This window comes from Rhinolophus sinicus, chromosome 8 (genome assembly GCF_057876585.1).
Source record: "Rhinolophus sinicus isolate RSI-liver-muscle chromosome 8, RSI-T2T, whole genome shotgun sequence".
Lineage (NCBI taxonomy): Eukaryota > Metazoa > Chordata > Mammalia > Chiroptera > Rhinolophidae > Rhinolophus > Rhinolophus sinicus.
This window is the reverse complement of record NC_142508.1, coordinates 3,264,573-3,280,522: the sequence shown is the minus strand read 5'-3', so window position 1 is coordinate 3,280,522 and position 15,950 is coordinate 3,264,573. Positions and strand designations below refer to the sequence as shown.

The 15,950-nt window shown below is 44.9% G+C and overlaps 2 protein-coding genes across 12 annotated transcripts in view; both read left to right on the top strand.

Annotated features, from left to right (window-relative positions):
* Nucleotides 1–11,507, top strand: part of GALNTL5 (polypeptide N-acetylgalactosaminyltransferase like 5) — a 46,089-nt gene extending 34,582 nt beyond the window's left edge. Inside the window, exons 6-10 of the mRNA XM_088800402.1 lie at nucleotides 1,817–1,939; nucleotides 4,186–4,435; nucleotides 6,583–6,700; nucleotides 9,244–9,393; nucleotides 11,218–11,507. Coding sequence (XP_088656528.1) covers nucleotides 1,817–1,939; nucleotides 4,186–4,435; nucleotides 6,583–6,700; nucleotides 9,244–9,393; nucleotides 11,218–11,373 — 797 coding nt within the window. The 3' untranslated portion in view covers nucleotides 11,374–11,507. The remainder of the gene's footprint in view (nucleotides 1–1,816; nucleotides 1,940–4,185; nucleotides 4,436–6,582; nucleotides 6,701–9,243; nucleotides 9,394–11,217) is intronic.
* A 2,966-nt stretch (nucleotides 11,508–14,473) lies between these two features.
* GALNT11 (polypeptide N-acetylgalactosaminyltransferase 11) overlaps nucleotides 14,474–15,950 on the top strand; it is a 46,943-nt gene continuing 45,466 nt past the window's right edge. For 3 of the 11 annotated variants that reach the window (XM_074315091.2, XM_074315085.2, XM_074315090.2), the window contains exon 1: nucleotides 14,978–15,142. The gene's annotated coding sequence lies outside the window, so the exon portion shown is untranslated. Of the gene's footprint in view, nucleotides 14,883–14,942; nucleotides 15,143–15,950 lie in introns of those variants that run through there. The other 8 variants (XM_074315087.2, XM_074315083.2, XM_074315093.2 and 5 more) reach the window with 7 other exon arrangements.

Here is a 15,950-nt window from a genome sequence, read left to right as displayed (position 1 = left end):
AAGAGGACCTCGATTAGTGAAAAGATGTTTGGAGTCTGCAGATTCCTGCAGGTCCATTTCCCGTGGGTGCAATCAGACATCGCGTAGGTATCCTACCTGAAAGTGTACCTCATCCACCGTGAGCCTGACCCATTGAGGGGTGGAAACGGCAAAGGGGAGGAAAAATGGTAGGAAGCACAGAAAGGGGAAGAAAGTCTAGATGCGTCAACTCAAGGGTGGAATGTACCTCAAGCTGATGTCAGCTGCATTTAGGAATTGCCCACGTTGGCCAGGCACTATCCTACATGACATTACTTCTATGGGAGCCACCCATGTCAGAGGGGTACAGTGCTGTTTACTTCTAGTCTTGTGCACGAGACGGAATGTGGAGAGGTGGTCAGATTCTTCATCTGATCAGTAGCAGGGACAAACACATCTGGCCACATGTCGGGCGAGATGTCCCCTGTACAGCCATGAGCAGGGGTCAGGGTGTGTTCTCCTGCTAGACTATGGAGTTCTACCTTCTGACCCGGAAGGACAGGGGTCGTGCCCTGGGGACACAGTCCCAGGATGACCACACGACACCTCCCGCAACCTTCCAGAACCGTGAGTTCAGAGCTGCCTGCCGAGCTGCTCATACGTTCTTCCGGGGAATCCCTGCTGACGACCGAGACGGAGGTGTGCTGCCAGGCTGGACACTGCTCCTCCTCCTCCCTGGTCCACGCGCACCTGGTCTGTGGTGATGTGACCACCCGCCAAGGAGCCTGGTCTTTGACTCTCGCAGAACCTCGCCACAGAAAATGCAGGCAACGGGGTGTGCTGTGTTCTGATGGAGCTCAGGATGAACACGTCCCTGCGATTAATGTACGATGATTTCGTGTGGGCTGTCGGAGAAGTTTTTCAGCTATAGCTTGTCGTTGCCAGCTGACACCAGTAGGCACTGCCAATGGACCCCCCAGCTTGGGGAGCAGGGGACGGGACCCCAGGGATCTCTCCCCACTGAGTTACATGAGAGGCATGTCCAGAGCTGACCTGCTCCACCCACCCTTCTACAAGCCAACTCCACTTGATGTCAGAGATTACCGCTGCCAGAATGTCTGCTTCCTCCTCACGCTGGCTCCCCGATTTCCTGTGTCCTAGATGTCAGAGAGGCGTCTGCAGACCTCTGAGCGGAGCTGCTGCGCCCGTCCTGCAAGTGCCTCTGAGCCGGAGCCCTGGCATTCTTTTTAAAGACGAGGAAGGAGATCCCTCCTTTGCCAAGGTCGTCATGACCTTCACCTCCTGATCCAGATTCCTAGGACTTAAGAAATTAGACTCTGAGGCGTCTGTGTCAACCTGACCCGAGCCCGGCCTCCTTTGTCATCATTGTATTAACCTCCAAATATTGAGTGGCTGTTAGGTACCAGGCTGGGTGCCCAGTGATGCATTTCTTCCTCTCATTACAGCAGGGCAAAGAGTACGGTGGATCTCCTGTCTCACTGATGAGGAAACAGAGACTCAGGGGTTTGACAACTTGTCTAAGAGTTTACTACCAAGTTAGAAGCACACTTTTTAGTAAGAAAGTCCGATTGCTCCGAAGCGCCAGAGCTTAATGCTTTTTCTACTAAAATTTTAAGTGACTTATTAAAATAGAAATATTTCACTAGAAACATAGAATATTTAGTTAGGTTCATTTTTCTTTCTCTCCCTTTCGTGGGATAAAAGTTTCTTTCAAAGTTGGAACTTCTGTGGATTAGCCTGGTTTTGAGGAATCAATTGAAATTGTGATAAACTTTTTAAATTTCTGTAATTATAGTTTATAAGTTGTCAAGTGTTGAGTCATTTTTTTTTTTTCCAGATGATTTGAAAGAAAAACTAGACTATCACCTAGAAATTTTTCGGGGAAAGATTAAATTAATCAGAACCAACAAGAGAGAGGGACTGATTCGAGCGAGGCTGATTGGAGCATCTCGTGCTTCAGGTATGAACATTGCTTTTGGGACACGACCCAGTGTTTAGGTCACAGAGATCTTTCTGCTGCTGCAGAAATAATCCTCGTGGAGACCCTCCCTGTCTGCACTGGCGTAAACAGAGCGGAAACGTATTTCAGCTGTATGGGTCTTTAATCTGACTCTGGAAGTAGTCTGCTTCAAAGTGTCAATTTGTGATTTCAGATAGAAGATATTCTTTTGCAGGGGCCATAATGTCAGCCCCCTGGTACAGGCTGAGCTCCCCCAGATACAAACTCTGAGATGGAGTTGTACACGCATGGAACCCACTGGGGTGCTGGTGGGAACCACGCTTGTCAAGATGTGAGGAAAGCAAACCTTAATGGGGGGGTGGGGGTACAGCTGATCCTACAGGAGACTCAAGCCAGGATGGGCGTCAGGTCAGGGCCTGTGAGCTCAAGACAGAATGAGAAGTTACAGAGAGAAATGTCTGTGAAGGAGAAAGGGGAGAGGGAGAAGTGTGGATCGGAAGCTTCTGGCCTGACAGCTGGGAAGGGAGAGAGGGAAGGAAGGATTTTGGGGTTGAAAGAGCTTCACAGAGGCTCAGCCGGGCTAGTGGGGAACCCCAAGCAAAGATCACCTGTTCAAGGAATCCTGCATTGGGCCCCAACGTGCCAGTTCTAGCTCCCCTCTGCCCTGCACCACAGCACACACACACACTGCTTACTCATTGGCTGGGAGCCCCCTGGGGAGAACAAGGCTTTGGTGTGAACACTGCAGTAGATCCCAAAGATTTGGAAGCTGTCAGACCCGCTCCTCACAGAAAGTCCTCTGGAACGGAGCTCTGAGCAACACACTCCCTGGGCTGCCACCCAGAGCGGTGCAGAGAGGTCCCACGTCCAGGTAAGGGGACCAGACATGGATGAGGACAGCCCTGGCCGTGGGGAGGGGCCATTACCTGGAACGAGCCCTGAGTGGTCAACACTGCTGGGGGACTAGTCCCGAGGGGGCCAGCTATCAAGCTTCCTGGCACCTGAAGGTTAGAGGTTGTTGGCAGAATATTACACTGGAACCAAAGGCGATGGGTAACGTCCAAGGGTATTTCATCAAGCCCTATTGCAATCCAGTGAGAAACTCAGGTCCTTAGCAGGGATCCCTTATTGAGCAGAAAGCCAAATAAAAGCAAAATCAGATTGTCTTTTTCTATATTGGCCTGACTGATTGAGACACAGACAATACATGTTCATTGTCGCAAACACAACACAAGCCCCCGACACAGCATGAAAACACAGTGTTTTATAGACCTCTGGTTTTATGCATTCAACACACAGGCACACGCGTACATAGCTTTAAGGATTTTTAAATATACAGAATCACACTGTCTATATTGTCCTGAGACTCACTCTTTTAATTTAATTTTAATGTTTCGGAACTTTTCCGGTGACAGTATTTAACACTCAGGTTAGTTTTTAATCATAGTGTGGTATTCCATGGGGAGTCCATGGATGGATTGCCATAATTTGTTTAGCTATTTTTCAGTTGATTTTTATTTTTTACTGTTCCTAAAAAAGAAAAAAAATGCTGCACTGGCAATTCTTGTACATATATCTTTGTGCAAATGTATGCTTGTGCCTATGGGACAAATTGCTAAAAGTGGAATTGCTGGGCAAAAGGGAAGTTCGTATTTAAAATTTTGCTTCGTACTGCTAACTTGTCCTAAAAAGAGACTGCACCAATGAACGGTCCTATCACAGGGTGCAAGAGGACCCCTTTCCTGGAGTCTAGCCAGCACCGGTCAGTACCAGACACATACTCTTTATTTTGGCCAGGCCATTTCACCCCATGTTCTCTAAGTAGAAGAGACCCTCATTAAAGCTTGAACTCAAAAGCAAAAATAATTATGCATCTTTACATCCCGAGCACCAAAAATCAGTGCCAAAGAAGAGATCCTCACAGTAAATATTTGCTAAATTGAGTTGATCGATCAAAGCAAGCTAAAATATTTTTTAATTGAAGGCTAACTCAGTTCCACCTGCTTTTTTAGACTCTTCCCTAAACCCACTCTCTACACCACAGCTCACTGACTCTTTCTGAACATTTTTAGCACACGCTGGCCCACATTTTTGGTACAAAATAAAGTATGTGTTTCTCGTCTCCCCCAATGGGACTGAAAGCATCTCGAGAGCCAAGCATATAGTTGTTAAATGCTTGACAAAGTAGTTGTGTTGAACTTTGATTTGGGTTGTCAGATATTTCATCCGTGTTCTTGCTTCCCCAGGGGACGTTCTCGTGTTCCTGGACAGCCACTGCGAAGTGAACAAAGTGTGGCTGGAGCCCTTGCTGGCTGCCATCCGGGAGGACCACAGAATGGTGGTGTGTCCTGTGATAGATGTCATTGACTCCAGGACCCTGGAATACCAGCCCTCTCCTCTTGTGAGAGGTACTTTCAACTGGAATCTACAATTTAAATGGGATACTGTTTTCCCTTATGAGGTGGAAGGACTAGAAGGCCCCACTAGACCCATCCGGTGAGATTTCTTCTGGTTTTGGGGAAATAGCGTATGGAAGAAAGCTGTCAGAGATTATTCCTTTACGTGCTTGGGTTTAATGACATATTGTTATTTATCTTGTTTCTACAAGTCTGTAACACTAGAATTTGGTAGGTCCCGAGTTTCTTCCATTGAAAATGAGCATCTCACCCCAGTTCTCCACACCTCTATGTTCTCTCACATGCTCGTCTTTAGAATGTGGACTTGGTTCTCAGGAGCAAGTTGTGTGCTGCTCAGTGGAAGTGCCAACACTGTGGATAGTCCAGAAAAAGTAGATGTCTTTGCCAAATTCATTTATAAAATGTTTATCCAAGGGCTTCCATCTTTAATTTTATAGGTCGAGGTGAACGTGACTTTCTTAGATTATTCGTTTTGGAAACTGTATGTGTCAATGTGAGAACAATTTAAATATTGTGACTTTTAACTGCATTTATGAGGCTATTTCTGAAGGGACTTCCTCCAGGTCACTTTCCACATTTACTGGCAACTTTTGACACCGCGCTCCCTTCTCTTCTTTTACTAGCCGGACAGTCAGCTGTAATGCGTCTTTTGGAGCAAAAATTAATATAAGACCCAGTATTATATTATATTATAATTATATTATATTATATTAATTATATAAGACCCAGTCTTATATAAGAGCTGGTATTGTATTATATTATATTATATTATATTATATTATACCCAATCTTATATTAATTTTTGCTCCAAAAGACGCATTAGAGCTGATTGTCCAGCTGGGTCTTATTTTCAGGGAAACAGGGTATTAACTTCTTGGTTTCACAAACCACATGAGTAACTTTTCTAACACTGCAGCCTAGCAAGTCCTTGAGTTTTGCTTTTGTTAACTCTTGTCTCTTCAACTCACTTTAATCAGGCTTTGCCTCCCGCCAAGCTTGTTAATGGCCTTCCCACTGTAAAATCCAGTGGACAGCTCTGTCCTCATCTCACTCGGTCCGTCTGCAGTGCTGGCTGCTGCTGCTCTCTCTCTTCCCTTGGCCTCCAGACCACCACTGTCTCCTGGTCTTCCTCCTACTTCAGCAGTTGCTCCTTCCCATCCTTTGCTGATTCTGCCTCTTCTGTCCGGTCTCTTACTATCGAAGTGCCCAAGTCTCAGCCATTGGTCCTCTTCTCCATCTCCCGTTCTCACAGAGTGAATCTCATCCTCCTTCTGTCGACGGCTCCCATATTTATGTCTCCATCCCTGACCTCTCTCAGGATGCCAGACTCAGCTCTCCACCTGCCTACTGGCATCTCCATGCTGACTAGACATCTCAAATATGTGCAGAACCGAATCTTCCCACCAGAGCCCTGCTCTGCCCACAGCGGTCCCTATCTCAGTGCATGGACACTCCATCTTTCAGGTACCCAGGCCAAAAATGTGGGTGTTAGCCTTGCCTCTTCTCTTCCTTCAGTATCCCACAGCCCACCCGTAAGCAAATCTGCAGGCTCTGTCTTCAGCATATATAAAAAACGTGACCACATCCGACCACCTTCATTGCTATATCCTTATCCAAGATTCCATCATCTTTCTCTGGGACCATTGCAACCTCCTCCACTTGGCGTCCCTACTTCCTAATTTATCCCTAACACATTAGAGATGCTTAATAGATACTGTTTGGAACAAATGAATGAATGAACATAGAATTGTTTTCAGACTATTTAGTTTGGTATTATTGGGCCCTGCTACTGGTGGACAAAAAGAGATGTTTTGTAACATGCTCGTTTTCCCAGGAGGAAATATTACAAGTTACTTAATGCCCTTAGAAAGGGGGGATCTCGAAACATCACTACTCAATTCAATCGTCATCCCCATGGGCAACTCACATCCTGAAGACGATTTCCTCTCTGACCAAGACAACAGTTAATATATGTTGCTGACATCATTTGACGTGATGTATATTGCTGACATAAGAAGCAAAAGTTATGGCCTACTTTTAGATAGTTACGCTTTTAATTTAGTAATTTGACTTACTTAAATGTTACGATAATTTTGGTATTGGTTAATATGGTTGTTCTCTAGTTTTTAACTGTGTTATCACTGATACTCAATTTAATTTTGGCAAAAATCCATAATGACTGAATCTATGGAATCAATTTGATATTTATGTGCCCTTCCTTTTTAGGTCCCCTGCAATGGCTGGAGGAATTTTTGCTATGAAACGGCATTATTTTAATGAGCTTGGACAGTATGACAAAGACATGAACTTCTGGGGAGGGGAAAATTTGGAACTTTCGCTAAGGGTAATTCAGATTTTTTTTTTTTTTTTTACATAGTTACCTTTGTACATAGGGAGTGAAATCTAACTTTAACTCACGTAATCTGCAGTGGCAATTACGCCATTTTTCTACATGAGTATCTGGTATCATTCTGGTGTCACATGAAATACACGATTTATGGGGCTTCTTGCAAAAATTGAAAACATTTAATAAAATACCTGATTTTCTTACCGTAATGTTATTTCTAATGTATGGCATCCAAGTTAATATAATAACTTGACCTATTTGTGGAATTGTTGTCTTATGCTGATTGTCTTGGTTCTTGAAGTGTGGTGGAAATAACACAGGATTAGGAGGTAGGAGACCTGGATGCCACTAAACATACGGACTATCTCAGGTCTCAGTTGCTCCGTCTGTCAAATGGGAGGACGCAGGAGGGCTCAGTTGTCTCCTTAGTCTTACATCCTGAGATTCTTGCTACAACACTGATGAAACTAGAAATCATTATGGTATACACACCTATATACGTATACGTCTTCATGTCTCATTTCCTCTTCATTTTCGTAAATCACCGTCCTGGGGGCTTTCAGCATCCTGTGACATCATTCCGGGAACTGTCACCAGTTTCATACTGATGTCCTTAATGGGTGGCTTTTGGTCTTCCATAGACTTGAGGTTACTGCAGCATTTGTCACTGGCAAACAGCCCTTGCCAGAAGTTTTCTTGGATTTTTAGGACATTTCTGGTTCTCCTTCCCCTTGGTGGCACTCAGTTTCTTTCACAGGAGTTTCTTCTTCTGCACATTTCTTAAACACGGGTGTTCCCAAGATTGTTCTTCTTGTCAACCCTCTCTTCTCACCCCATGTGCTCACAGCCATGGTGGTGGTTAATATAGTCCAAGATTTCCTTATGTGGCAAGAAGAAGCTCTACTCTGAGCCAACTGAGTACCTCTCACCTACAGCCTAACCGCCCCTGCCTTCTCCAAGGTGTCAGGGCATTCCCATGACCCAGCAACTAAAGGGAAAGCACCTGGCAGGGCGGGGCCACCAGGACCTGTGGTAGCATCTCTGTTTGGATGGGCCAGAGCCTGTGCCACACCCTTACTAGTGTTTTCCATAGCAGACCTGCATCAACTCCCATGGCTGTAACTGACACCTACCTGTATGGTGACAATACCCAAATCTAAAGTTTCAATTTAGGACTCTCTTGAGAGTTCTACTTAGGTGCAATGTGGCCATCGTTTAAGGAGCACCTTCTGCATCAGGCTGTGCCACATGCTGGGCATTTAGAAGAAGAAACATTCATTCAATCACTCATTCATTCAGCACTATTTATTCAGAGCCTATTATGTACAAGCACTGTGCCGGTTGTTAAAATACAGCAGCACACAATGCAATAGTGGTGTCTAATGCCATGAGGCTTCCATTCTATTGGGGTAGGGTGAGATTATTTGTTTAATTTTATTTTTGATAAATGTAACGAAGGAGAAGTAAGGAATACTATGAGGCCGTATAAAAGGGAAAACTAGCCTTGTCTTTGGGGAAGACATGTCTTAGATGGCTCCCCTACTGAAGTGGCATTGAAGTTAAGATATCAAGGCTAAAAATGTGTTTCATTTATTCACATAGTTCTCATTATGTGTGACATGCACTGCTCTGTGTGCGTCCAGTTGCTTACAGGTTACCTTCATTCGACTGTCCCATAGATATGCTAAACCCAACATTTCAAAAACAGACCTAATGTCTACTCCCTCTAGCCCCCTCCCCCTCCCATGTTCCCTCTATGGTGGATGACGTGCTCTCCATTACTTACCTGCCCAGCCCTGACACCCCTGCTGAATACTTGCTTGGTCTCCACTCTCCCTCAGTGAATCTGGTCAGTTTTACTTTTAATCATCCCTGGTCTCTGTCTGCTTTCCTTTCTCCCCGTCATATGTACCTGAATTAACATTAATAAAGTAGTAGGACGAAACGTAATTTTTATGTTTTTCTGTGTGCTTTTCTACATTAGGCAGTTTTTCGGTTGTCATATTTTACTTTTATGTAATAAAAAAGCCTTAAAAACAAGTATTAGAAAGGGTGTTAAGTACAAAAAAGATGAATGATTTAATTCAGCTATGGGCAGAATTTCTCGTGACTTGCTTCCATCCAACAATACTTAATTGCTTCAGCAAATGTGACTCTCAGAATATTGTTCGAGAATATTTTAAGACAAAATATCTTGCCCCTCTTCACACATAATTAGCACCAGAATTGGTCATGTATGAGAGAGGCAGAATCACTTAGAATTCAGAGTTAGCTATAGGACCATATTTCCTGAGTTTGAATCTTGTGCTCCGCCACTTACCAGCTCTGTGTCACTGGGCCAGCTTCTTCATCAGTCTATGTATTAGTTTCTTCATCTGTAAAATGGGGACAATCACATTAGCTACATTTTAGGGTTATTGTGAGGATTGAATGAAATAAGAAACTTAATAAATGTTAGCTATTGTATTTCTTTCAAAAAATTCACAGTTGCCGATTACAAGCAAACATACATTAATGTTTTCTGTTTTTCTTATGTTTAGATCTGGATGTGTGGAGGCCAACTCTTCATATTGCCCTGCTCTCGAGTTGGACATATTAATAAGGAACACATCGTAAACCGAACCGGAGTTACCAGAGCTGTGACATATAACAACCTCAGACTGGTGCATGTTTGGCTGGGTGAATACAAGGTAAAGCACATGTTTCTGGTCTGGAAAGCTGAGAGGGCGTACAGAGGGGGGCCTCCTCTACAGAAGTCTTCTGCCGCCTTTCCAGATAGCAGTTTTTGTTCTTGCCTCTGTTTTCCTTCAATTAGTAGCACCCGTTCAACCCATCTCCAGACTCTATTTTCTTGTCCACCCATCTCCAGACTCTATTTTCAACAAGTTCCCTCTGCTACACTTGCACCATACTTTTCATTTCTAGGGAAACTCAAGTTTCTCAGAAGTAAATAAACCAACACAGTAGACTTTTTTTTTCTTCCTGGATCTATTCCCCCTGTCCCCCCCTCAAGGATTGCCCCTCTGAAGCAAATGCCTCTCTCCCAGCTCCCATGCCCACGGGCAACTCTTTAGAGTCACTCCTCCACCTAAGTTCCCAAGTGATGTGGCTGCTGGCAGTTTGAGGACCATGCAAGAACCCCCACTCCTTGTTTTCTACCAACAGTCCAAGATTTCTATACCAAAGCCATGCCCCTTCCTTTGTGCATTGCCTCAAGGTTTAAGCCCATTACTGGGACCTAAAAGGCTGCATATACAGAGAACACGCAGTTGTGGTTCCATTTTAATTTCAAAGCTATCCATCCAGAATCCATGCACAACGACTATGGACAGTAACCCCAACAAGACCCCCTTTTAGATACATGGGTGGAATGTGGAAGACTCTCTGTGATATCACATGTTCTGGTCTTCAGTGAATACTTTAAAAATGTTTTTTACATTACAAAAGGAGTAATACTCAATTTCTTTAGTAATCTGGGTAATGTGAGTGAAACCCTTAGTGAGTAATTTCTACGCAGCCACCTACCGCGTTTCCCTGAAAATAAGACCTCGTCAGACAATCAGCTCTAATGCATCTTTTGGAGCAAAAATTAATACAATTCTATAATATAACACCCGCTATTATATATATTATATATGTTACATTATATTATATTATACCCAGTCTTTAGTAAAATAAGACCGGGTCTTATATTAATTTTTTGCTCCAAAAGATGCATTAGAGCTGATTGTCCAGCTAGGTCTTATTTTGGGGGAAACACGGTAGATGCTAGGCACTAGGAATACACACACGAAAATACAAGGGTTCTGCTTTCAAGGAGGGATCGGTCTACTTACAATACCGCTTTTAATATGGGGCAGATTGAGTCCATTAGATACTCATACTTGGGGCTTCCTTCCATCAGAGCACCTGAAAGACTAACCGGGTGTAGTGACAATAATGGCTGACACTGACATGCCACCTACTATGTGCCAGCCTTCATCTCCCAAGGGCTTTACATGTATTAAAGTGTTCAGACCTGACAACATCATGAGGGTAAGGTCCAAAGTTACATACTAGTTCATAAGTAGCAGAGCCGGAATTTAAACCCAGGCTGTCTTCCTCCAGAATCAATTTGTCCGTAGCTACCACAGCATGCCCCATTTCTGAGACCATGAAAGTACTGACTGGGACGGGGGGAGCGAAGGTTTTTGTCCTTGAGTATCATTGAGAGAGTAGGAGAAGGGATATACTGAAATAGGTGGCTGTGCTTCTTGGGCTCCTGAGAGGCAGGGCCCAACCTTTCCCTCCCCTCTACACCACCTGTGCTGTGGTCCACCACGGCACAGGCTGTGGATATGTGCGCGGTGAGTCCCAGGTCGGATGTGTCTCCCTATACAGAGGAAACCGGAAAGGCTGGGTTTTTCTTTTTAAGTTCAGATGATGAAAATGTATACTGCTATGTTATTAATCTATGTTCTGATTTTATTAGCTAAGATTTGTTTGGTGTAATGAAACTCTTTATTTCCATTTAGGAGCAGGTTTTTTTACGAAGACCTCGTCTGAGATCTATTCCCTATGGAAACATTAGTGAGCGTGTTGAATTAAGGAAACAGTTGGGTTGCAAGTCATTTCAGTGGTATTTGGAGACTGTCTTCCCAGAATTGGAGGACTCTAAGAACAGCAGCTGAAAGGAAAACAAATCATCTTCATTTATAAAGGGTTAAAAAGTCCTCTGCTCCTTCAACATAAAGAAAAGTACAAGTTTGGAACATCATGAAATTCTGTGAAATGCACTAAGAAATACAACCAAAGTAGTCTACAACAGGAGTGCGTTTTCTTTCCTCCTTTCATGATAGCTCTTAGTCCTTTGTTACTCATTTGCCACTACATTTCTGGGGTGGCAAGACCTTGAACATTAGAAATGTCACTGTCACACAGTGAAGACTCCAGCATACAATTATCTCCAATTGTTTGCCAAACTCACTTGGTCCTCGGAGACCATAGGGGCTGCCCCACTCTTGGAGCCTTTGCCAACTCCATCCCTACTCCCGACAGGCGACCTGGCCCCGTTGGTCTTCTCAGAAAGACGTTCTTAGAGAGCCTTGGTTGGTACATACCAACTTCCACTCAACTGTACTGAACTCCTTTCCTGCTGCCAGTGTAGATTCTGGCATTGACACCTTGTTTGGCTGGGTTCCTGAGCTTCTGATGTCCAATCCACTTGCCTGGATGTCCTGGTCCAGCTCACCAGGCCAGAATCCCCATTTGTCCCTGTCCACCTTTATGACACTTGGAGATATTCCCTCTTCCCTGCTTCTGAGTTTCTCTTTTTCATGTCTGTCTCCTCCCATGACTCTGGCCTACAGCTCTCCTGACACTTCTTGCGTTAGTGCCTCATTGATAATCTGTGTTCTGACTTGAGAACTGTTTAGCTGGGGTCGGGGAAGCAGCAGCTAGATTCCATCCCTATCCCATGTGAGCACACCCCCAGATGTCTAAGTACGTCTTTCGGGTTACAGGGATGGCTCTTGTGTTCACCCGGGTACAGATGGCTGGGAAAGTGAAATATATGTAATTCACAAAGACAAAGGGAATGAGAAACTGAGTGAAAGAACACACTGAAAGGAGTAAAAAGGAGTAGGGGAGACTCAGGATAGGATCACTAAACATAGTCTGTGCTGGAGAAAACATAAGCTAGTTTTTACAGCAAGAAACAACTTGACTCATCTATTACGCTCATTACATCGACAAGTGAGTGGTCATGGGCCAGGTACCCTCCTAGGAGTTGCAGTGCAACAGACAGAGCAGGCAAACGTCCCTCCCTCCATGGAGCTTGTATTCTTTGAGATAACATATACGATGTAAAGAAAAAAAGACCAGTTTATGATCTCTTTATTCCTATGTATTTAGCAAAATACTCTATAAAGTCTGTTGCTAGAAAGACATGGGAAAAACCTGTGCTCATGTATTGCAGATGGCCAGAGTAACTTGACTGCACCTTGAAATGGTCAGTCTGGCTGCACAAAATAAGCACCACATTATGATTACATATTCTTGGCCCATATTTATACCTTAGTTGCTTCTAGAAATTAATAAAACTTGATTATAAGAAACCCGTGGATCTATTAAAATCAGAGTAAAATACGAAATAGAAATTTTGTGGTAGAAGGAAAAAATAATTATAGTAGTATAAACATAGAGTATCTTCTTGAAGTAACAACTTTTTATAGTTTTGAAATTTGAGAATATATATACAGAAAGTGCCACAAAAATGTATACACATTTTAAGAAAGGAAAACTGTATTAAAATTGTAATACTCAACATATGCCGATAACAAACGATGAACATAAGTTACGTTTGTATACCAGGGGTGCCAAAAAAATGTATACAAGTGGACACTTTAGTCAACGTTGCTCAAGCAGTAGTTCGCCTTAATAAGAAGTGTCTGGATGCTGATGGTAGCCACTTTGATCACCTCTTGTAATTGCAGAAGTCAAACATGACTTGCGTTCATCTTTTGTTATTGGTACATATTGAGTATTACAATTTTCATACAGTTTTCCTGTCTTAAAATGTGTGTGCATTTTTTTTTTGGCACCCTCTGTGTATGTGTATATCTATGTGTGTGTAAGCATAAAGGAGGGTGTTGTAAATATCAGCTTTGTGGAAAGAAAAAGCAACGTTCTTTTCCTTAGAGCCCTGGGCCTAATATTAACTCTCAGTTTTGTAATAATTTAGTTTCAGGTAGTAGATCACATGGATGAATCTTAGGAATGATGTAGCTTGTTGTTTAAACATTCTCCTCTTGGATATTGTTTCAGTTGATTCAGGGATAGAAAACGAATCAGAATCAACATCCAACTATTCGGTGTGATTGGAAGGAAATCTATAGTTGCTTGTAGGTGCCAGTATTTTGTTTTTATATGGAAGTTTAAAAATCTGATTTGTGTTCTGGAGCTAGCTAACATGCTCAAGGCTCGTCATAAAACACCGTTTTGGGTATGATCAAATGCTCACACAAAGCTTAAAATTAAGCCTGGGAGCTCTGTAACGAAAGCCTACTTCTAGGAATTTACCCTAAGACACATCTGTATGAAAGAATTAAGAATTTACACTTATTGAGCTCTCATTGTTTCATACCCCGTGGTACCTACTCTGCACGGATTATCTCATTTCATCCACACAACTTTCTGAAATAGATCCTATTGTTATCCCCATTTCATAGACGAGAACACTAACGTTAGAATTTGGGGTGAGGGTTGCAAGATTTAGCAAGTGAAAAATACAGGACGCCTGTTAAATTTCAATTTTGGATAAACAATACGTACTTCCATGGCACATATTTATAGCAAACTATATTTTGTTTGAAATTCAGATTCCAGGTCTGTATTTCATCTGGCTGACTGTATCTAGGGACAAACTAGCACAGCTCTTCAACGAGCCTTGCAATCAGCCCAGCCTCAAAAAGCCTGCGTTGAAGCACAATGCTGCACTGCAAAGGGCATTTCAGTGTCCTTTGTGTTGTGTGAGCAGCTTGGAGGTCTCGGTAAGATGCAGTCGGTCCGGCTGGTGTGCGGTTTAAGCTACAGCGTGTCTAGCAGCCGCCTGGTGACACTGACGTGGCGTCACGCTGTCGCTCCACGGGAGGGCTACACTTTGCACTCAAGCACCTACGCGGGAGGCTTCTGCACAGCTTCTCTGAAAGGTTTATCGTCACGTGTACATTTTGACCGACGTTTCTTACAGCTTAAGTGATGTTGAACATCTTTTCGTATGTTTCAGGACATTTGTCTTCCATGAGGCTTTTTATAACAGGAGAAAACCCGAAGGCCACCCGTGACAGACCCCAGGGGCCAGGCCCCCACGGGAGGCCTGGAGACCGATGGGACCACAGAGGGGTCGCAGCGCCACCTGCGCACGGTGACGTCACCCGCGGCGCGCGGGGGAGGGGAGGGGGAGCGGGGGGCGTCACGTGGTCTCGGCGGCGCTCAGCCTCCGGCCGACGCTGCGGCGCGGGCAGTGGGCGAGCCCCCCGGGGCCTGGGCGCCCGTGGCCGCCGCCGCTCCCCGTGCCGCGCTGGCTCTCGGGCAGCTCGGGCCGCGGGAGCTGGTGCGGCTCGGACCGGGGCTGTGGCGGGAGGGAAGATGCCGCAGTCCGAGTCCCGGAAGGCCGGGATCCCGCCTCGCCCGCGTCCGGGTGAGTAGCGCGCGGCCCGCGGCGCCTGACCCCGCGCGGCCACCGTCCCCTCCCCGCAGCGCCCCGGGCGAGCGTCTGCGGCGCGCGCGGCCCCTGCGCGAGGCCCCGGGGCTGAGGCTGCGCCGGGCGGGCGGGCGGCCCGCGCCTCCGCGGGGCAGAGCAGCAGGCCCGGCGTCTGGACGCCCGATCTCGGTGCTTCGGGCCGCGGTGCTGACCGAGGAGACGCCGGAGACCTGGGCGCCCGCCCCGAGGAACTTCCGGTGGGGCTGGAGCCCTTCGCTGCGGGCGGGCGGGGGGCTGCGGGCGGCGCGGAGTGGGCGGGAGTCGGGCCGGGGCCGGGGCCGCGCGTGCGGCTCCATCGCTGTCGGGTCCCAGACGTGATGGTGGGAAACTTCACACATGAAAACGAGAGAGGACCGAGTGATGCCCCCCCACAAGCCTCAGTTTCCACAGTGTTCAGGCAGTGGTCACATTTCCCTGTGAGTCTAAAAAAAAAAAATTAAAAAAAAAAATTTTTTTTTTTTTTTAAATAACAGCTGGTTTATGCCAATCAGGACTTGAACCAGAGCCACACATGGCATTTGGTTGATGAGTCTCTTGCTTCCCTTTTCGTTTCTTTTGCAATATACGTGTTGAAATTGGGTTATCTGCCTTGTATAATTTTCCACATTCTTAAAATTGATGCTGTTTGGATAAATAGAAGAATGTCAAGTCCCCACCCTCCAATTCCGATAGACTTCGCCCTTTGAGGAATATTAATGTACTCAGGATGGATTAACTTTGGTTTTCTATCATTAAAGATTTGGCTCAGCATTCCTGCTTACCTCTGTATTATGAAAACGGTTGGTTTTCCAAATATAAAACGAAATTACACCTTTGAATATGCTTTTCATACTACTGTGCACCGACAAGATACTGTGCTGCCGCTCTCCTCCCCAAATCAGTTTTAGGCTAGACTTTCTTTTTTTTTTTTTTTTTATTCCACTCAAGTTTTCCCTTTTACCTAGAAATACCATATGTTGAGATCTTCTCTGCTTTCAGAAAAATTGAAATCAGAAAACCTGCCTT